The sequence below is a fragment of the Taudactylus pleione genome, unplaced genomic scaffold (genome assembly GCF_031769625.1).
Source record: "Taudactylus pleione unplaced genomic scaffold, aTauple2 ptg000179l, whole genome shotgun sequence".
In the NCBI taxonomy this organism is placed as follows: domain Eukaryota; kingdom Metazoa; phylum Chordata; class Amphibia; order Anura; family Myobatrachidae; genus Taudactylus; species Taudactylus pleione.
The window spans coordinates 12,056,261-12,079,985 of NW_028284581.1; the positions used below are offsets into that span (position 1 = coordinate 12,056,261).

At 44.0% G+C, this 23,725-nt stretch overlaps 1 protein-coding gene across 5 annotated transcripts in view; it reads right to left on the reverse strand.

Moving 5' to 3' along the window:
• Positions 1-13,710: 13,710 nt before the first annotated feature.
• Positions 13,711-23,725, reverse strand: part of RIPOR2 (RHO family interacting cell polarization regulator 2) — a 247,787-nt gene continuing 237,772 nt past the window's right edge. For all 5 annotated transcript variants that reach the window (XM_088475871.1, XM_088475872.1, XM_088475873.1 and 2 more), the window contains 2 exons: positions 20,424-20,514; positions 13,711-19,313 (listed from right to left, as the gene is read on the reverse strand). In XM_088475871.1, coding sequence (XP_088331997.1) covers positions 19,222-19,313; positions 20,424-20,514 — 183 coding nt within the window. In that variant the 3' untranslated portion in view covers positions 13,711-19,221. The remainder of the gene's footprint in view (positions 19,314-20,423; positions 20,515-23,725) is intronic.

A 23,725-nucleotide genomic window follows, 5' to 3' on the forward strand; every position in this document is an offset into this window, starting at 1 on the left:
ATTCTTATGGTATTGTACCTGTCGATACGATCCTCTGGTGTCCAGGATCACAAACTGTGGCTGCCACAAACTGTGGCAGCCATAATTCTTATGGTATTGTACCTGTTGATACAATCCTCCGGTGTCCAGGATTTCCAGATATTTTGGCATTCCTTCCGGCTGGCTTGGGTTTCACCCTCGGCCTGGCCTTCCTGACAGTGCGGATCTCTACACTGTCAGTATGGTTAAGATATGGAATTGCTCCACTCTGGTATCCAGTTCGTTTGGAGTCTTTTCTGGATTATGCCTCCATTTGTCCTCCCTAGGGACTCCTTGGGAGTTAGTAGTGGTTCTTCGTTCCCTCCGGGGACAGTCAATGGAACCGCTGGTAGTGATAGCCATTACATGGTCTATTGCTTAGGCTCTCTCTTTCTCTCAGGGTGTTTATATCAACCAGGAGAGTGTCTGAATTGGGAGCGTTCTCATGTGGCTCCCTCTTCTGGAGGGCATCATGTCAGGGTGTGAGTTGCTCTCGCCCTGTGTTTCTTCTTAGTGGTTTTTAGGTTCCATATTATTCTGGAACTTATGGTACGGCCATTCAGTCCCCAGTCCTCTCTGCTGGCGTGGCCTCATTGACTGTGGTCCGGCCTCTTTGGATTTATGTGATCCGTTCAAGTTACTTACGGAAATCGGACTCCTTATTGGTGGTCTGAGATTTCTGGTTTTCACAGGAAAGGATGGCCGGCCTATAACCAAATGTTGGCTGGATGGCCTCGTATGTCTTCCTCAGGGGCCTACCCATGGGTAGGCCTTTCTGTTGTTGATGCTTGTTTTTTCTCAGGCCATGTAACCCTAGTGGGCGGCTCGCTGTGGCACCTCGGCTGTTTTGCCTTATTAGGTGGCCACGTGGTCTTCTGTCCACACCTTTTTAAGGTTCTAGGCATTGGTTTCCTTTGCCTCTCAGGATGCTTCCTTTTTGGCAACGGATTCTCCTCTCAGCACAGGAGCGTCCCCACCCTTGGTTGAACTGCTTTGGGACATCCCCAAGGTCAACCCTGTGGACCCCCTATGGACCCTGAAGTAGAAAACAAGAGATATGGTAAGAACTTACCTTTGTTATCTCTGTTTCTACGAAGTCCATAGGGTCCACAGGGCGCCCGCCCTGACGCACCTGGCTTCATATGGGCTGTGTGGCTGGTCACCGGTTTTCCGTTTCCCATTTCTGTGAGTATGGTTATTGAGTGTTCCAGTTTTCTCTCTCTTTTTCTCTCCTCCGGGCTTTGGCTACTTAAAAACTGGGGTGCCTCTGGCTTGGGGGTGGGGTTATAGGGAGAGTGGACCCAATGCATCCTGGGAGCTAAAAGCTTTTAACTGCGTGGTGCCCGGATTTGGTTCCCAACCTATATAAGGTCAACACTGAGGGCCCTATGGACTTCGTAGAAATAGAGATAACAAAGGTAAGTTCTTACCATATCTCTTGTTTTTATAGGCTGTGTTTGAAAAATGACATTTAAAAGCTGATTGGCTAATACTTTTTATATCAATTTTATTTCTTTAAGATTTGATACATAGGCCCCAAAAAATGTTTGTTTTGGCCACCTGTTTGACCTGCCTGCTGTAGAGCATATTTTCTCAAACTGCTTTCTGCTGTGACCTAATGAAAGATATTTGGGTGCTCCTAAATCAATGAATGAGGAAACAAGTTGGGTAGGGATGATGGGTTCAGAATCTGAGCAGCAAGGTATGGTGGTGTGGGCTGCAGTTCAGCAGCCCACACCACCACGGGAATGCTTTAAGGCCCCATATACAGTGCCTTGCAAAAGTATTCACCCCCTTGTTTTTTTTTTTTTACCTTTGTTACATTACAACTTGTAATTTATTTATTTTTTATCTGAATTTATGTGATGGTCTACACAAAATAGTTTAATTGTGTGACGTGAAATGTGAAAAATATATAAAAAAGAATCTTTATAAATAAAATTATTCTGAAAATTGGCATGTCCATATATAAATCACCCCCTTTGCTATGAAGCCCCTCAAAAGTTCTGGTGCAACCAATTTCCTTCAGAAGTCACATAATTAGTGAAATGAAGTCCACCTGTTTGAAATATGTCACATGATCTGTCAGTATAAATGCGCCTTTTCTGAAAGGCCCCAGAGGCTTTAACACCACTAAGCAAGAGGCATCACACCATGAAGACCAAGGAGCTCTCCAAACAAGTCAGGGACAAAGTTGTTGAGCAGTACATTTCTGGGTTGGGTTCTAAAAATATATACAAATCTTTGATGATCCCCCGGAGCACCACCAAATCCATCATCAAATGGAAAGAACATGGTACCACAACTAACCTGCCAAGAGAGGACCACCCACCAAAACTCACAGACCGGGCAAGGAGGGCATTAATCAGAAAGGCAGCACAGAGACCAAAGGTAACCCTGAAGGAGCTGCAGAGTTCCACAGCAGAGACTGGTGTATCTGTGCATGTGACCACAATAAGCCGTACACTCCATAGAGCTGGGCTTCATGGAAGAGCGGCCAGAAAAAAAAGCCATTACTTAGTGATAAAAATAAGAAGACACGATTTGAGTTTGCCAAAAGGCATGTGGGTGACTCCCCAAATGTATGGAGGAAGGTGCTCTGGTCAGATGAGACTAAAATTGAACTTTTCGGCGCAAACCCAACACATCCCTTCACCCCAAGAACACCATCCCCACAGTGAAACATGGTGGCAGCATCATGCTGTGGGGATGTTTTTTAGCAGCAGGTACTGGGAAACTGATTTGAGTCGAGGGAAATGGATGGTGCTAAATACAGGGATATTCTTGAGCAAAACCTGTTTGTCTGCCTGTGATTTGAGACTGGGATAGAGGTTCACCTTCCAGCAGGTCAATGACCCGAAGCATACTGCTAAAGCAGGCCTGGCATACCTGAGGCTCTCCAGTTGTTGTGAAACTACAAGTCCCAGCATGCCCTGCCACGGTTTTGCTATTAGGAAATGTTAAAACTGTGGCAGGGCATGCTGGGACTTGTAGTTTCACAACAGCTCGAGAGCCACAGGTTGGCCAGGCCTGTGCTAAAGCAACACTCGAGTGGTTTAATGGGAAACATTTAAATGTGCTGGAATGGCCTTGTCAAAGCCCAGATCTCAATCCAATTGAGAATCTGTGGTCAGACTTGAAGATTGCTGTTACAAGCGGGAAAACATCCAACATGAAGGAGCTGGAGCAGTTTTGCAGGGGCAAGATGTGGCACGCTCATAGAGACTTATCCAAATCGACTTGCAGCTGTAATTGATGCAAAAGGTGACTCGACAAAGTACTGACTTTAAGGGGGTGAATAGTTATGCACGCTGAAGTTTTCTGTTATGATGTCCTAAATGTTTGATTTACAATATAAAAAAACCCGCAACGTCACAGTTGTAGGCATGGTCTGTGAATAAAATGATGCACATCTTCAAACAGTCCATTTTAATTCCAGGTTGTGAGGTAGCAAAACATGAAAAATTCAAAGGGGGGTGAATACTTTTGCAAGGCACTGTATAGAAAGTGTGGAGCTGCAGCACTTGGAAATAAGTAGTGTGGAAGCAAGGGCTCTAAAGCAGAGGCTCCCAAATGTGGTCCTTAAGGTTCCCCAACAGTTCAGGTTTTAGAGAGATCTATGTGAGCACCAGTGGTTAAATCAAATTGAGGTACTAATTAATCACCTGTGTGCTCAACCATGGATATCTCTAAAATCTGAACTGTTGGAGAGCCTTGAGGACCATGTTTGAGAACCTCTGCTCTAGAAAAGTGGTTCTCAAACTTGGTCCTCAGGACCCCACACAGGTCACGTTTTCCAGGTCACCCAGCAGGTGCACAGGTGTATTCATTATTGGCTGACGCATTTGATGAAGCTAATTATTTCACTTGTGATCTGTGAGGACTACTGGAAAACATGCACTGTTTGGGGTCCTGAGGACTGCGTTTGAGAACCTGTGCTCTATACTGTCATTCAATAACAAATACTATCCATTGGTGGCTTTGATAGTTTCAAATGGCAACAGGAATGCATGCTAAATCAGGCTTGTTTAGCATTAATTCGTTGACCAGTGGCTCTAACAAAACGAGGGATTTATATCGGCTGGGATCCCGCACGTCAGCATCCAGAGTCATGTCGGGATTTTGGCGCCGGTGTTTTTTCTCAGGGTTCCAGCAGACGGCATCCCCCTTGTCGGGATGCTCACCGCATTCTGCTTCAGCCATAGGCTGGTGCAAGGGTTGATTGAGTGTTTGGAACCACTGGCAGAGTTACTGTCCACGGGCATTGAAAGTGGATGCCTCAGGGCTTGCACTGTCTGACGCACGTTGGTGCACAAGGGGGGAGGCTGAAACTAGCATTTGCATATGTCAGAATCCAGCATCCTGACGGTAAGTACGGGTGTTAGGGGGAGGGTTAGGATACTGACCGACTACTAGTATCGGTGTCCTAACCCTGCCGGAATCCCGTACCCTACCCATTATTGGCATGGGAGATTTCAAAAGTATAATGTATAAGGAGCTAGATAAATGTTGAGTGCATTCCACAGCACCATGGGTAAATTTACTAAAAGACGGGACTGTTACGTACCCACAGATTTTACCTCCAAACTACCATCTTAGGAGGTTCCCAAACTGCAATTACAGTCCAGGTTTTAAAGATATCCATGCTTGAGCCCAGATAGTTAAATCAGCACAGGTGACTAATTAAATCACCTGTGCTCAAGCATGGATATTCTTAAAACCTGTACTGTAATGGCAGAGTTTGGGAACTTCTGCATTGGATTAAAAATAAATTTAAAAAACCCCACTTTGAATGAATAGACTGAACATTTTGTTGCTGACACAGAATTAGTTAATGGCCGCCTACCTGCCCATCTCACAGATGGCCAGTGAATCTATAGTTGTTTCGCATTCATCAGACATGTGATACGTCTCCTGATTAGCTGCCCGTCTTTTACTGCGTTGGGAAGCCTAAAGCTGGGCATCCACTATACAATTTTCTGTCAGATATCTGTCCAATCTGGCTGGTTGGATTGATAACCTGGCAATGTATGGGAGCAAATGACAGTCGATCATATGGTTTTAAACACTGAAAAAAGGACAAAAAAATTGTTCAAATTGGTTACATTTGTGTGTTTTAACCAATTTGTCTGAACAACCATATTTGTCTGTTTTCCAATGTTGGTGAGCAAATGGACGACTGTCATTTGCTCCCATAGATTACCAGATTTTCATTCCAACCAGACAGATATCTGACAGAAAATTGTACAGTGGATGCCCAGCTTAAAGGCTAGGTCTTTGCATAACAGGAATCTGGCTGGACCCAGTTTTCAGAAACGGCTGGATTTGGTTAATTAGACCATGGCACATGAGTGGTTTGTTTACACAAATGGGGACTGCGTATAAGTAGGAAGATCAGGTCATAATGGTCCAAAATTCAGAATGCAATCAGGTTGGAATAGGGATGGCCATTGGAAGGGGGCTAATGGTGGTGGCATTGCCGCCATGATAACAGGCCTGCATGGTATGTAACCGTTGCATGTAAACCTTTAGATGCAGTAGGCAAGGAACTTGGCTGAGCTTTCACTGAGTTTCTCTTTCTTGTGTCAGCCATCAGCGCAGCAATTGGAAGCAAGCATGCAGTGGTGGCAACCATCACAATCTCAGCATTGAATGGAGAAAGCATCTCAAAAATACTTTGTGCAGTATGTGTTCTTCAATTGCACAGGTTTTGTATTGTAAACATTGTTAAACGGCAAAACTGTTTAAGTCTAGCCAGAAAAATCCTTTTAACCTTTGTCTTTTAAATCTGTGGTGTGAATTGTGTTTGAACAATTGTTGCCTAAATTGTATTCTCTATTGATAAACATCAAGTAAAGGTCTTTGAACTATCCCTCTTTAATAAGAAGGAAATAAGGCATTAACACCAATCTTACACTGGGGTAAAAAGAAACAATGGGTAATAGTTTGCTGTAGTAAAAATACATTCCTGTTATACAAACGCCAGAAAAACACAGCTAAAATGTATGATGCCTGCTAATGTAAGTAGCATGCAGCGGAGCACTCAAGGAAGGGGCCACCTAGGGTGCCCACTGCCCTTTTATCAACCCTTCATTCAAGGTTGTTCAGTGACCTTATTGAACCCATTGTTTTATTAGGTATTGCCAGGACAATTGATGGCCCAATATGTCCCCTGCCCTCTATGCAGATGTCATGGTGCTCTTTCTGGCAGTGTGCCCACCTTTCTTAAGTACCTGCTCTAAATGGGTGAAATATTTATCAGGTATTAAAATAAACTGGATCAAATCCAGTATATTGCCTTTCCAATGGGATTAAAAATAACCATACTCCTGACAAGTTAGCATAGCAAGAATTTAAGTATCTAACAGGGCCTGATTCATTACGGATTGCTATTGCGATCGCAGTTGTGATTACGCTTGCAGTATAACTGAGAAAATATGCTAATTATTGCAATCGCAATGCCGTCACAGCCAAACATATGGACGCCCACTTTACACACATACCTAATACTTTGCAAGTCTGCAAAACCATTGGTAACACAGTACATTCGGAGCCTCACGCACACTTGCACAAGGCCTGACCTTAGTCAGGAATTGCTAACCTCATCGCACACAGTGAAAGCCCAAGCTGCATATGGCATCTCAATGGGTAATTTATGCACGACCCTGTAACGACGTTCAAACGCACTGGCAAGCCTGCGTTTCGCCGACTGCCCCCAGAGGTCACTTCCTGTCAATCACTGCGATAGGTCTGCGTATTCACTGCGATCGCTATTCCGCATGTATTGCTATAACTGCGATGCATGCGCAGAATGCTACAATCGGCCATACGTAATCGCAGTTGATGAATCAGGCCCATAGAGCCTAAATCAGATTTGTAGCAAATTTGTAAACAGCGACTGTGCAAAAATATGAAAATTTCACAGTCCCCGGTAATTGTATTGAGATGTCCACTGGCGGCTTCACAAATCCAAGCAACTGCATTCAAAGATACAGCATCGGTTGCAGATCAGTCAATTATTGTACTTTTGAGTAACCCTATAATCTCACAGAACGGCCGAAGGAACTGAGACGCCGAAGCCACTTTGACTGCATGTAAGATCACAGACGCAGGCAGAGACACGCCCCAAAAACTGTTGTGTCACGTCTGCGTTTGAGTAAAAAAATTGAGTGAGCATTCCAAAGAATCCTGTTAGGCTGCCACATCATGAGAGTGGAGTCCAAGGTCAGTCAGGCTTGATACATTTCGAACCAAAGGGTTCTTCAGCCTAACAAGATTCTTTGGAACGCTCACTCACCTCATGGGACTTATGGTAACCCGAACAGTGTTGTACCTATGAGCCCCTAATGACCATCTGGGAAGTGCCCAGATGCCCTACATCATCTTAGCGCTTGCCGAGGGAGCTTCCACTTTGTGTGGGGATATGCTTTCATTTATATTTTACATGTGAGTGCAATTGTTTAATTAAACCTTTTAAATGTTTGAAGGTTTTGCACTAAGATTCTTTTTTTTGTGTTTTTGTGAGTTTTAGTAGCACTCTATTATGTATATACTATACAGATATCTGCACCCTGAAATGTCCTCTTTGTTGTGAAATTAAAAGGATCAACACCCTATTTCAACCATAGAGTCTTAGTCTCTGGGGGAGCACCATTGAAAATAAAAGTGCCAAGCTCTGTAATAGAGGTGGGCTGAGGAAGGCTTACGCGCCCTGTGCATTGTCTGGACCACAGAGTGAGAGAAACCCTTGGCTCTTAAGAGGGATGGCTCAAGAGCCATGGCGTCAAAGACAGACGAGGTAGGGCTGGGTGCAGGCAAAGGCCCTGCACTAATAGATCCGGCTGTAGAGGGAGTGAAAAAGGAGTGTCTATGGAAAGACTAGGTCAGTGAACCAATGGCGCCTGGGCCAGGCTAGAGCTATTAGTATCACCGTGCCGCCTTCTTGCTTGAATTTTTGGAGAACCCTCAAGAGGAGGGAGATCGGAGGAAAGAGGTATGCGAGATTGAAGGCCCATCGCAATCTCAGAGCCTCCGCGGCTGAGGGGTCTGTGGTCCTGGACCCGTACCTGGGGACCTTGTGGTTATGACGTGAGGCCATAAGGTCTACATCTGGTAGGCCCCATTTGTCTACTAGGAGTTGAAAGACCTCTGGTGTGTACATCCTGATGGCTTAGAAAGTCTTCTTCCCAGTTGAGGACTCCAGAAATGAACACTGCTGACATTGCCGGGAGATTTATGTTCTGCCCAGACCAGGATGTGTGCGACTTCCCACATGGCTGCGTGTCTCCTTGATGGTTGAGGTAAGCTACCACAGTCGCGTTGTCGGACTGGATTTGGACCGATTGCCCAGGAGGTCTCACACCAGAGTGAGCACTCTGTACACTGCTCAAAGCTCCAGGATGTTTATGGGCAGGTGACTTTCCTGGGTTGTCCATTGTCCCTGAAAGGTATGATGACTGGTCACCGTGCCCCATCCATGAAGCCTGGCATCCGTAGTGAGGTGCTCCCAATCTGGGATACAGAAGGGGTGACCCTTGTCTAGATGGGATGTCTGCGGCCATCATGAGACGGAAAGCCGAACCTCTGTAGAGATGAGAATCGTCTGGGACCGAATCAGATGATACTTGCTGTTCCACCAGGAGAGAATCAGTTGCTGAAGGGGTCTGGAATGGAACTGGGCGTATTCCACCATATCAGTGGATACCATGGACCCCAGGACCTGCATTGCTGAGTGAATGGATACCCTTCGAATTGTGAGAAATTTGCGCACACGCAAGTGCAGTGCCGAAATTTTGTCCGCTGGCTGAAAGAGCCTTTGTGCTCGAGAATCCAGGAGTGCACTCAGATGTACCATCCGCTGTGTCAGAGAGAGGGAGGAGTAATAGGCACGTGCAGGTATGCATCCCAATGTCCAGAGCAGCCATAAAATCCAGAGGTTCCAATGCCAGGACAATTGTTCTTAGTTTCCATGCAGAACTTGGGCACTCAGATAAATTTGTTGAGGGATTTGAGATTCAGGATAGGCCAATGAAACCCGTTGGGCTTCTGAGCCAAAAAGAGAGTATAATAAAAACCAGTTCCTTGATGAACCGAAGGAACCGGTATAATCACACCTGAACTTAGCAGGGAGTGAATGGCTTTCTGGAGGGCCGGGGCCTTGATGGGGTCTGATGGAGGATTTCTACAAAAGAAATTGCTGGGGATGACTCCTCAAAAAGGTGAGGGCGTACCCATGAGAGACCTCTTTTTGGACCCAGGCGTCTGTGGCTGTTTGATGCCATGAGTCGGCGAACCGAAGAAGTTGGCCTCCCACCCTGGGATCCTCTAGGAGGAGGCCCGCCACGTCAGGCAGAGTGTATGATACCAAACTTAGGGGCTGGATGTCTGGCCACCCAAGGCTGCTTGGATCGAGACTTAGTGGTCTTGTGTGAACTAGGCTGCCTGGGAAAGAACTGTCCTTTTGTCTTATCCTGGGGACGAAAAGACCGAAAGGAGGACGGTTTAGGCTTAAGAGCAGCTGCTGACGGCAGAAAATCATATTTTAATGCTGCCACGGTAGCCACGGTTTTGTCCAACTCTGTGCCGAATAGCATGTCTCTAGAGTAGGGTAAGGATTCGAGGGCCTTCTTGGATTATGTGACCGCCTTCCAGGACCGTAGCCAAAGGACTCGGCGGGCGACTATTGAGGTCGCAGGTGCCCTAGAGGCAATAGTGCAGTATCCAATGCAGCTTCTCCCAAAGAGGCTACTTACCGAATATGGGAGATGTAGGCCAGTTCCCTGGTAGCGCCTGATGGCAGGCTGTCTTCCAGCGCCTCCGTCCATCCTCCAATAGCTTTAGCTACCCAGGCCGTGGTATAATGCATATAAATAAATATACTTGCAATGGGCACTGAATCAACTACTCAAGCCTTAATAGGCTGGTAGGATTGAGCGCTGTATAACCTGGCCCCGGGGAGAGGTATTCAGGGAGGCTGGACCCAAAGCTCCTGAGACCTGTAGTTACAGCAGTGCCCTGGGAAATGGCTGCTGAGCATCTCACTGTGGTAGGAGGAGCTATCAGATTTGCGTGAAACCTCTTGTGAGGGATCGCACTCTGAGCTGGGGATGGGGCTACCGGGCGAGAGCTTACCTCCCCACTGCTGCATCAACCGCCGGGTGCCGCTGAGCACTACAATGGTCCCGACATCAGACTTTAAGTGCCCCGGTGGTCTACTTGGGGTGCAGATGAAAAAGATGCCCCACTGCAGCATCCTTCGGCCGGACTCCACAGCCGGAGGTAAGGATTGCAAAATACCTGCCTCCCCATTTGTCCTGCTGCAGCCCTGGGTCTCCAGTGGAGTGGCTAGCTGATCACCGGACCGCTCACTGGTGTTGTGGCACCGGTGGGGGTAGTTGGAGCAGTAGCACAGGCACCCATTAGGATGCCCAGTGCTGCTTGCTCTGATGAGAGGAGTACAAATAAAAACTAAGCTTGGGGCTGCTGAATGCAGTCCTCCTGTCTAAAGGTGCAACCGGCTCCTGCCAGCACCAAACGAAAAAAACGGTCTGCCTTTGGCTGGGGGCCGGGTATATGTGGAGGAGGACCTGTGCATCATGGGAGCTAAAGCTTTGACTGTTTGGTGCCCGGAAAGCTCCAACCACCTACACTACCCCATGGTTATCCCTGTGGATCCCTATGGACCCTGAAGAAGAAAAACCTTTTACCTGAAGGGAGTGAGACTTCATTCCATGTATCATGTAGACTCACGAATGGGGTGTTTTATATGTCAGCCATTTTAAGCGCTTGAGTGGACAAACTTGTGACTTTCTTGTCAATCACTTTACAAATAAATCCTCACTGCGAGCAACATTGGAAATGAAACTTGACTCAGGTGCATACGCAGGCCACTGATAATCGCTCGTCCTGGTAAATATCGGCATTGCGTCCATCACTGATTCAGGCCTATAGTGTATTTTTTTCTTCAGCGCGGTTTTGTCTTGTTCTAACATCTGTACCTCTTCAAAGTAACAAATAAATAAAGATGGGCGGTAGAACTGCACTCTCGTTGACCAGGGGGTGGTGTGTTGTGGTTTCGGGGAGCTGCACCTTTGTGTGGGAGTACCTTTCCCGCACTGAATACGTATTGGGGTAGGGGGGGTAAGGTGCGCTCTCCCTGCTACTGGTGGTGATGACTTATGTGTATTTGTGAGTGGTGTTAATTGGAATGTTTCTTCTGGTGGTGGTGGTGTTTTAGGAGTGAGACGGAGGGTGTGATTGGGTATGGAGCGTAGTTTGGAGTAATGTGAAAAGGGGAGTAAGATAGGATCAAAATGAGGCCAGCGAGACACAGTAGTTTGGGGCAAAATCTTTTATTGAGTAGTCACAATGCTGCTCTGTTGAGATCCCGGGCAGTTTGGTAGGGTTCAGTGATGAGTGGTGATGAGACTGGTTAGGTAGGTCGACCCTTTCAGGGGGCTCCTTCCCGTGCGGTTCAGTGACCTTGCATGTTACCCCTGCTGGACCTATGATCGACAATCTAGGAAGTCTCAGGGGGTGGAGGGATGTGCAGAGTGGGTTGGAACACCTGTGCGGCGTCCCGCGTGTTGGTGCGAGTCTTGGCAGTACTTATCTACCGGTAGGTTTTTTGTTATGGTGATGTAGGTCGACGTTACGGCCGTTGCAGATAGGTTGGAAGCTGCAGGTTTGTTGGTGAGCTGGATCAGCGTGTTGCTGGTGTACTGCAGGTGCACGGCTGTTCTGATTGGTCTGCGGAGGTCAGCGACCGGAGTGTGCAGCTGAAGTTGGCTCTTGGTCATGCTGCTGGTGGTGCGGAGCCAGAGGCGTGGATGGGTGAGCCGCTGGGAGGCTGGGTTGCAGCGTGTGTGCTAGGACCACCCCTGGGAGGGGGGGTGGTCTGCCCGGGATACTGATTGGATAAAAGCCGGGGGAGGAGGGGGGATATTTTAGCAGTTTTTTTAAATTAATAATTATATAAAAACTGAGGGCCATATTCAGTTAGTAGCGAAAAGACGAGATCTGAGAAAAAGTATCGCCGATTGCGTCTTTTTGCCTGTCGGAAACTTATCTCCATATTCAATTCACCCGCTTTTCGCATACGCGGAAAGTCAATGCAGTATAATAGGCGAAAAAGAATCGCCTCTGAATAGCATTTTATTTTGGGGTGCAAAGGTGGGGAAACCACTCAGAACCCTTGGGACAGCCTCCCAAAGGACAACTGCGTCAAAAAATTCCAGGAAAAGTACTTTAATTTTGGGGGCGAAAAAGCATATAGTGGGGGAACAACTTCAAAAACTAGTGAAAAAAGGTTCTGGGGTACTCTAAGAAGGGGCCAAGTGTTTTTGGGATTGCAGGTGCTTTTATGATGGAGGAATTTTACTTTTATTAAAACTTCACTTTAGAGACATTAAAATATGCTTGCACCCATTTAGAGGTACCCCAAATTTGCCAGGACTACTTATATTCTCCAAAAAATACTGCTTTATTGCATTCTTAAATATTACACTGGTGGAGTTGCGCTAATTGGACTTGTAATTACAAATAAATACTTAACGTGGCAGAAATTAATTCAAGACACCAAATAAATCTAACACATATTTAATAAACACACAATAAGCATGTCAATAGTGGTATACAAATGACATAACAATCACCTTAATATTATAAAAGTCTGTACAGACTATCATGCATTACCATGGAACTTCTTAGTTCCTAATAAAAACCTGCATAACTGGCAAGTTTACTAAAGGAAGCAAAAAAATATAAAAAATATATATAAAAAATTGTATATTTCATATATAATGTGACCAATCTTGATCTGACAGTTCTCACCCGATTAAAATCCACATGTGAGAGTCCTAATATCCCCTTGATTCTACCTCCCGGTTTTAAACAAGGGGTAACGCTGAAATGATTTCCAAAGATGTAAACAGTATAATGTTATTTAGGAAACATGGACTTCACGCTAATTTGAAGCGTACGTATAATCCACCTGTATATCCTGAAGAGGTGTAGCGGTTATTGGTATCTCCTACCACCTTGCCAATGGACAAGGTTATCCTCTGACGGGGAAATCCTGAGGCTGTAATATGGTCAACACATGACCGCCTGATTATCTCTCACCATCCTGAATCCAGCCAGCGGGCACCGTCACCGCAATATATATAGCGCTTATGGCTCTCCGTGGAAATAAGTGGGTGTCCAGGGTCAGCAAAACGACTGTGTCACTTGATGAAAATCCTCTAACTAGTTTCGCTTCCACTACATGAAGCTTTATCAAAGAGCATGAATCATTTATTGCATTCTTCACCACTTGTGCAAAGACGCTAATTAGAGACTATTGTACCAACTTAAGTACCCCAAACAGTTTTATTAAGGCTATTCGGGCACTACTACATTGATCCCCAATGTTCCTACATCTTTTTGGGTGGTTCAGGCTGATTTTCCGGCTTCTGACACCACTTTCCGCCTGTTCTGCCTTTGCGTGTCGCCGTTTTCGCGTCTTTTGGAATTGAATACGGCGAATAGCGGGGACGCGCCCGATAAGTTTCCTTGGCCAAAAGACGCGGTGTAGACCAAAAGTCTGGCAGGCGGAACTTATCGCGGGTGCGAAACTAATTGACTACCGCCCTAAGACGGTACTTTCGGCAGGATGAAAATGACACACTGGATAAGTGACAGTCTAGTGTTTCAAAAAAAATAGCCTTTATTGTAATTTATACACAAATTGGAAATGGACTTCGTACAAATACTGCAGATCTAGAAAGGCACAATAGCATAGGTCAGTCCAAAGAAGGATTCACCTCATGAAATAGAGCGACACAGGTAGGAGCATTTAACATTAAACCTTTTCAATGAGCGCCAAAGACCCTGCTTAATAAAAAGCAACATACTGAAGTATCTTTAAAATGTATCACTTTGTTCATGTTACATAAGATTCAAAATGATACATCCATAAAGTGTAATCTGAATAATTAGTAAATATTCTAGAAAATAAATAAGTGGTTTTTACTCCTTTTAGAAAACAGGTTCTGCCAGGCTTCTTGGCAAATGTCATAGTTGGAAAGGTAAAGTTTTTACATAGCGTCACAGTACGTACTATGCAGCAAAACATTACATGGTGTATAGAAGGACAAGCTACAATGCCTCATCAATTACTCCTGGCCATAATAAAGCACAAAAACCTTTTGTTTATAAGTCAAGGTGCGTGGAAACCTCTTGGTGTTTATATTTAAATCATGACAAAGAAAAACTGACATCAAGGGCACTGTACTAGCATAAGAAGTACCAGACTCCCTGTCACTTTCATCTGTAGATGAAAGGTGAGCAGTTACACATTTATTTACATTAAAATTATACCATACTTCAGTCGCACATGATAATCCCTGAATAAATAGAAATGTGGTCTTGAAAATACAAAACAATATAAACTTTCTGTTTAAACTAATGCAGTTAATACAGGTAATTATGTTAAATAGATACAGTACTACAAATAGATTCAAAAGTTTATATTTCACTTATATATACACATGTTGCTACTTTAGAAGAATTTTCTGAACCTTCTACTTCGCGGAGAGAGGGAAGTGTATGAAAGCCATCTCTCATTACCGCTGCACTGTAAGGTAAGATGTGGTTAGGTCCAGGGTGACCTGATGTTCTAGTGGTTAAAAATGCTATTATTAGCAAAGTGGTAGAAAGTATACTGTAATTTGTATATCTACAATATGTACTGTAACATGTATTTCTTCCAAATATGCTGTGGTGCATTGTAAGCAAAGAATCCCATTTATAACCCATTATATTACACTACATATTTGGGAATCTTTTTTTCCAAGCCTGGGTGTGCATTGACACCAGTTGTATGTCATTAAGGATAGATAGATAGATAGATAGAATGCTGTTAATTTACCGCCACTAGGAAAACCGTCCGTCAGATTCCCGAATCGGGACTAAAAATAGGCGTCGAAATGCCGATGCCTATCTTTAGCCCCACGCTGAAATCCCGACGCCCAGCATCCTGAACGAGGTAAGCCATGGATAGTTAGGTTGTAGCCGAGGGGGGGGGGGGGTTTAGCTTTAGGCACCACCGGGGGGGACTTACGGTTAGGCATCGCACAGGGAGGATTAGGCTAGGGGAATGGGGGGTTAGGGGTAGGCAACCCCTGGGGAGGCTAGGGCTAGGCACCCCCCAAGAGGGTTAGGTTTAGGGTGCGGGAAAGGAGGGGGATTAGATTTAGGCACCCAAGGGGGGACTTAGGGTGAGGCACCACCCCGGGAGTTTTAGGGTTAGGCACTACCAAGGGAGGGTTAGAGTTAGGGGGGGAGGGGAGGGTTAGGATACTTACGAGGCACTGTCGGGATGTCCTCCATCCGAGCTTCCGTCATCAGTAGGAGAACCGGCGGCTCTTCAGCCGTCTGTATTTCATACCGATTCCAGATAGATAGATATAGCTTGAAATAAACCCCACCAAACTCATCTGAAATCCATCCTACATCATCCTGAATTCTGGAAAAGTGGACTCCAGGGAGGAATGTACTGTTATATGGTGCGAGTTTGCAAAAGTGCTGATTTTTCCAGCAATTTTGACATAAGATAATAAAATTTCCACTTTAAAATCTGCAGTTTTGCAAACTCTGACTCTATTACAGACTGTATATGGTTGAGCTGACACTTTCTAAAGAAGCAACACAATTTTCCATCTTTCCTTCAGGTAACATACAAATAACAGTTCAAGCAATGACTCACTTTCAGTTATTACACCCACATGATAGGGTAAGCGTGCACTGGAATGGTTTACATAAAATACCTACAAGTGCACTAAATTATGTAAAGTATAAAAAGATAAGTAAGTTGTCTGCATATTTCTCAGGCTATGGAAACTACCTTTAAGCTAATATAGATGACTAAGAAGAATATGCAATATAATGTACAGTAATATTTTAAAAACAACACAATTCATTACATGGAAAAAGTATGCAAAACAGATTTAGACTTGGAGTTACAGAACTTAGATCTAAATGTAATTATGTAATGTAACCTCTTACTTCTTATTGAAATCCTCAGTACGGATCAAGTGATAATTGCCCAGAAATATAAATGATCATGGCATTGAATTGGTTCACTGTCAGAGACACAAAGGCTGTGTCAGTTTTCTGCTTGACTTGTTTGTGAAGGGTCTATGGTGCATAGACCCTTTAAAATCTTTTCACCAATATCACATCAGTACATTTCACCTTGCGCCACATAATACTGATTAATCACTAGCAGATTGCTCAAATATAATGAATTACATAAAGGTTCAGAATGGTCCACAGGGGTTCAGGAGAAATCCCCACTGCCTGCAGGCCCACCCCTCTTCTAGGAGTTAGGTTCCAGACTGCACACTAAATTATACATTGTTACACTATTGTCACTTATCTGGTTCAGCAGGACCACAGATAAACATAGGTGTTTGGTTCATTTCTATAGAAACTACACCAAGATTTGCCCTCCTGCCAATCAAAGTGGTAGCGCACAACACCCCTGTGTCCCCTCTTGTTGGCTGTGGGCTTTAGCATAATGAACACATTTCCTGCCGTTGATTGGAATATCATATTAGCTCTGCATTCATTTACCAGCCCTACTAAGTCACCCTAGTGGTAAGTACTTAGTTGAGTTTTTACAATAAGATGTAATGCAGTTTTCACTGAGATATAGATATGCTTATTACATGAAGCAGAAGCTACTACTTATGTTATTAGACTGCTTCAATGATAAGGATTCAGAGAATCTAATTCACACTTCACTTTTATAGTGTAAACACATTTTTGAACCTCTTCCAAACAATGGGGACTAGTTTAAACAGATATTATTTATACAATGAATATCTTTTTTTAGAGATGTACAGACAAGTACATTTATACAGTTAGTTACCTATTCTTCAGATTCTACAAATTATGAAAATCAATCTTGGAACATTTTGTACAGAAAAACTACAAGTTATTTCAGTTTCCAGGTGGCAAACATGAAACATTCAGTGGGTAAAAGCATTTTTGCTTTGATAGTTTAAAAGCAGACATGATGTTACTTTGTACTGTAGGCATCATAGCGTAGTTTTCACTATGCCTCAAAACTCGCCTTCAGTGCACATAAATAGCTCTTTAGTTACCAAGGTCCTGGAGGATACTACTGTAGCTTTTTCCTCTTAATATATAATGCACAAAATAAAAACATCAAACCACCACCAGGGCCTCTTTAAAATTGAAAGTTGTGTGTCTATTTATAATTAACTAAAATATTATTGTATGTTATTATTTTCATTTAACAGTAGACACTTAATTTTGAGCTATACTTTCACATTTCCAGTAGTATACTGAAAAGATATGAAGTTAATTAAATAATACTTATATTTAATACATATTAGAATGGGCACTATGAGAGGTAAGTCCTGGATAAATTGACATAATATGTTAGTATTAGGATACATCCTATGGGGTTCACCTTGACGTGGTGGATGGGCAAACAATTTTGGCCAAACTTGTTCTCCATTTTAATTGTAGAGTTTATCAGGATTATTTTGACTATCATTGTTCTTAGTACTCAGCGTGTGCACCTGTGTTCTTTGTCCCCGCATTGTATACGTCTCAGCATGGTAGCACCTCTTATTATGCTTAAAATTGCAGGCCAAACCCCCTCTCCCTTTCTGTTAATTAAATAATAACCTGTTACTCAACTGCAGGATTTGGGGAATCTTTCATTTAGGTATGATCAGTAAAGCTGTCCAAATAAAAGGTCAAAAAACATGATATGACTAAGTATCTAAAGAACCATGATGATGAAATTGAGCTGCTGGGCCCTGTCCCCTCATGTCATTACCCCATTTATAAACCTTTTACGAGCACTGCCTGTGTTATTTTATGCTTACGGGTACCTCCACAATTACAGAGCGAAACAAGCAGCAAGGCATATAATAGTTGCAGGCAGCTTCCCAGGACTGTAGAGTCTCATAGGCAATTGCAGGGGGGGGGTTGCCCACAAACCCCTCGGCCTGCAGCTGCAATCATCACAATAGCAGTAGTACAGTATGTAATATGATTTCAACTACGGCTACGTTCACAACATTCAGTATGTGGGATGGAACAGAGATGCTGCGCATATTCAGTGTCAACAGCTTTTCCCACCAACTCTGCTCCAAGTGTGGATCTGAGTTAAATGGCAATTATGCCCTCGTCATGGGCTGCTCATGCGCCCTCTAAAACCAAGTGTTTGGAACTCCCCCCCCCCACTCCTCAAAAATCCTGCATTTGTTCCTTGATCTGGTAGCAAATTCTTCCTCGTTTCCTACACTGCAGAGTCTGATCATCGTGCCACTGTATCTGCCACACATCTGGTGGTTCAGTTGGGCTCAATAACCCAATCTCACATACAACTTCCTATTGGCTGATGATGACGAAAATCTACAGTACAATTCATCCATACATTGTAATGACAACTAATCATGTTTTTATTGTTTCAGCACATTTAAATGCTTCAAACAGTGCGTTCCATTAAATGCACTGCATTATCCAAAAGGTTGGTTTCCGTTTTACATAATAAGGGGAACTTGTTACAGTGTGTTGCTGTGTCTATTGGCAGGAGGACCTGTTTGGTAGGAGATGCCATATACACTGAACTGTGCACCATTGGCTGGACACACTCTCCACCCTATTCAATTTGTCCAGATTTGCATTGTAGCTTGTATTATTATTTGGAAACCATCTGAATCAATGCAGTCTAGTTTGGCTCTTATAGGAGAAAATAATCATCGTCTGTGTGTGTACTGCCACTTTTGGCTATTATCAATGATCGTAACTGGGATTTCATAGACAGGTAGATAAGTAGAGTAAAACAAAAGTTAACTTTCATGCCCTATATTAGACTCAAAGAGAGGACCAAATAAAAAGTAGGCCAATTGGAGAAGTGTCAAAATGACATGATCAATACCTACTGATAGAGGCAATGGCCACTTACGAGTCCTGCATTGCAGAAGATGGAGTATAATTCTACAACATACCAAATATACTTAGGCTTTATGCTAAATTTATATTGGTCCACAAATACATACTTAAATATATAGTAATCAGATTAGACTCCTGGACAGTTGACGTAGTATTAGATCTTGTCATGGATACAGCACCATCTTCTGAAGGCATAGACGTTTCTTTACAGTGTTTATCTAGAGAACCCTAAAATGCAGCGGCAGGTGTTCTGTGATCTGTGCTCAGCACTTCCGGGGTGGCGTTGTCAAGGCTTTCATATGCATGTTGTCCATCTTCTCCTTGAGATCATATGAAATAAAATACAGAGAGGTCAGATCTGACACATATCTGAAATAGCTTAGTTACTGCATTTCAGGGTTTGTCTGTCCATTTTTACATACAGCTAATTGTTCTCTGCTTTTCTGTTGTAAATAGTCTAATAAAGAAATAAGAAAGCCCCACTGTATTCCCTTAAAGCAACTGAGTATTCGCTTGATACTTTACAGGGAACGACTTCCCCCAGGGCCGGACATTTGTTTCACCTCTGTCTTGCTTCTTTAAGCCTTCTGTCTGCCATATTTAGCAGAAAACCAAAGGGCATCTGAACAATTGTTCAGATGCCCTTTGGCCAATGGTTATCCAAAGTGACAAATTGTCTACAATACAGACTGGCTACTGCCAGTCTGTTTCATGCTGGTGCCCAGTAGTATGCGGTACAGCTTATTTTTTGTATAATTTCTAATTATTATAACTAGTTCCTATAAGAGGTAGAAATCAATTAAATCATTTCAGAAATTAATAATTTAAGTGTCTAGAAACTGGTCCAGAGTATGGAAACTACTAAACATCTTGTATGAATTTGTAGCCTTAGGTGAGTACTGGTAACTTGTTTCATGGGGAAAAAAAGCACGGCATAGATGTATCATTTCTGTTACCAGTGATGTGTGGTGATAGATTGGTTACATTTACAGCTGTTAACCTGTTTCACGTCCATTCATCTTTTCTATATTTGGGTCTAGGTCTCAGTGGCAGCAGGTATTTTTGTACCCAATCAGCCAAATTTGGAACATGGAAAGTTTGCATATTTCTCTATTGACATATTTTTCTTAGTTTTCTAAACAGCAGAAACCTCACTAAAGAAAACTGCTGAAAGTTCAGAACAATACTACTAAATGGAATGCAAAAATGTGGCTATGTTTGGTGGAAACTGGATAAACAAATTAATGGAATGTTTACCATGCAAGACAAATATTTAATCGTTATGGGATATACCAACAAGGTTAAAAACACTCATTTGAACTTAGCATTTACTTAACTCCCAACATATTATTGCTTATGAAAACATGCATAATCATTATAAGGACACCTCTCTGTTTATGACACAATTTAAAACTTCCATTTGTGCTTACCTAGAGCCAGCAATGTTTCTGATGCCGTTTTTCTGAGCTCTTCATTATCTGACTGACAAAGTGTGACAAGAATCTTAATGCTCTCTGTAGCCTAGAAAAAAAAAAAAAAAAAAGGAGCAGTACTTTCAGCCACAGTCACGATACCGTTCATTAAGGATGTATACTTTGTAGGACACATTGAAGTCTTCAGAATTAAATTATGAAAAAAGACATCACCATGTTAAGTAAACGGTTTATTTTTATACAGGTGCATAAAGCATATAACAAGTGGCAAGAAGTTAAAGGTCATTTAAGAACTGCAAAAATCTGTTCCCAGTTTAACAGAAAAAACATGAATCTTCAGGTCACGATGGTGGCATTTACAGAGGTGCAAAAGCTTGCACTTGTGAATACAAGGGAGTTGGATAGTTTTGGGGGTTTTCCATGTGGAGTATGGATTAGTCATTAGCAGTATCACACTTAGGGGGGTTTCCTCGTGCCCAACTGCTAGGGCTGTCTGTAACTCCATCCATAGCTCTGCCTCTGCCCACTTATGTAAATTCAGCCTGCAGTTAACTGTTACTCTAAAGGACGGCTGCTGTTAAAGAGCTGAGCCTTGGAGAGAAAACTCTTTGTAGATTCCTTCCTTGCAACTACAGGTAAGACACTTCTTTAATGTATGTTTCAGCCAGGACAAAACATGAAAGGGGCAGTCTAGCTATTTAAATGGTGCTGTTAAGTATATTTAGCAGTAGCATATTGTTTTTAGTGTGTGAAAGTAGCATGTGGTGGTGTTATTGTGTGCAGAAATAGTGTAGTATAGCAATGTTATTATTTGTGTAGTTTGTAGTAGTACATACTGTTGATTTTCTAGAACCTCAACTCAACACCGCATAGAGGGTCTGATTCAGACACGCTCGCATCCAGCGTATGCAAATTTTTCAAAGTGACAATATGGGAAGCGATCGCTCGCCAAGGCATAAGCATACCCAATTTGGCTGTGCGAGCGATCGCTCTGTGTATGTAGACACCCATGAGCGTATATTGAGATGCCCACTTGCGCACGTCATCTCCAGGAAGTGTATTAAAACATTAGTACATCGAACACAATCGGAAGCTAACAAAGCGCTTGTGGTTGCCTTACCCTGCCGCAAGCACTGCGAGGACTTCAGTGTAAAAAACAGGCATGTGTCGTGTACTATGAAGCTACCTGTTAATTATGCATGCCTCAAAAACGGCGTTGAAACACTCAGGCACGCCTGCGTTCACACCTCCACACTCCCGTTATTAGTGTCCTGCCACTGTTACCAAATGGCCTCTCCTGTCACTCATTTCACTGGGCTGTCTTTGCTGGGTGAGTGAGCGGCCTGCGATCGCACAGAGTAGTTCACACACGCGCAGAACGAAGCGTGCGCATGCGCGTTCGCAAACTATTGGGCCGCTAGCGAGCGGGTCTGAATCAGGCCCACAATGCATTTTGCATCATCTAGTTACATTTTGGCAGGGTAGAACATTTTTTATGGACACTCTGAGCACATGCCCAAAACTTCCAAATCAGCTCTACATCGTTCACAGATATATCATGTGTACACATTGACTGATGGTCGGGACGATATATCGTTCGTCGGCTATATGAACGATATATCGCCTAGTGTGTACCCACATTTAGGAGAATATGGATCGCAATTGCGATCGCAGCTGCGTAATCACACGCAATGAAGCTGTGAAAATATGAGATATGGTAAGAACTTACCTTTGTTATCTCTATACCTACGAAGTCCATAGGGTTCCACAGGATACCTTGGGGTATAGGTGATGACGTCAGGCATCAGGCACCATAGAGTTAGGTTTTCAGCCTCCCAGGATGCACTAGGGTCTATACCCCGCTCCCGAGCCAAGGCATCTCAGTTACGTACCAAGCCATAGGTCGGAGGAGGAGAAGGAAGAGAGAGAAAAAAGATCTGGACACACACAAGAATCACATTCTCTCCAGAGGGAGACAGAAAAACCGGTGACCAGAGTAAAGCCCATCTGCAGCACAGGTGCGACAGGGCGGGAGTCCTGTGGAACCCTATGGACTTCGTAGAAATAGAGATAACAAAGGTAAGTTCTTATCATATCTCATTTTCTACATCAGGGTCCATATGATATCCACAGGATACCTTGGGGATGTCCCAAAGCAGTATCCTTCAAGGGTGGGGACGCTCCTGTGCTGAAAGGAGAATCCGCCGCCCGAAGGAAGCATCCTGAGAGGCAAAGGTGTCAAACGCGTAATACCTCACAAAGGTGTGGACAGAGGACCACGTGGCAGCCTTGCAGATCTGGACTGCAGAGGCACCACGTCGAGCTGCCCACGAAGGACCCAAAGACCTAGTGGAATGAGCCCTCACAGAGAATGGAACCGGAAGGCCTTCATGAATATAAGCTTCTGAAATTGCCATACGAATCCAACCTGCCAAAGTTTGCTTTGAAGCAGGCCAACCCTTTTTACGGAAGCCATAGAGGACAAACAAGGCGTTCGACTTCCTAAACGAAGAAGTGCTGTCAACATAAATCCTTAAGGCCCGCACAACGTCCAAAGTGGCCTCACCCACTGAAAGATCAGGCGACAACGGCACAACGATTTCCTCGTTGATATGGAAACGTAAAACAACCTTGGGAAGAAATTCAGGACGAGTGCGCAGCACTGCCCTGTTCCCATGAAAAATCAGGAAAGGCGGTCTACAGGAGAGAGCCCCTAAGTCAGAAACACGTCTGGCCAAAGCGATGGCCAGAAGGAAAATTGTTTTAGCTTTCAGCCATTTAAGGTCCACTGAGCCCAGTGGTTCAAATGGCGGTCCCTGGAGAGCCATCAGGACCACAGCTAAATCCCAAGGCGCCACTGGTGGAACAAAGGGCGGCTGAATTCGAAGAACACCTTGCATAAAGGTGCGCACATCAGGGATTGCAGCAATCCTACAATGGAACCAGACGGACAGGGCAGACACCTTCACCTTCAGAGAAGCAAGGCGAAGACCATGGTCTAGTCCCGCCTGTAGGAAAGCTAACACTCTAGACAGACGGAACTCACGAGGGGCATAACCTCTCGGTCGACACCACTGGAAAAACGTATGCCACACACGATGGTATATCCTTGCAGAAGATGGTTTCCGAGCTCTTAGCATAGTTCGTACTACAGAGCTGGAAAACCCCCTGGACCTTAACATGGCCGTCTCAACAGCCACGCCGTCAAAGACAGCCAAGTCAGGTCCGGGTGAAGACAAGAACCCTGTGACAGTAGGTCCGGTCATAGCGGCAACCGCAGAGGAATGTCCACGGACAGA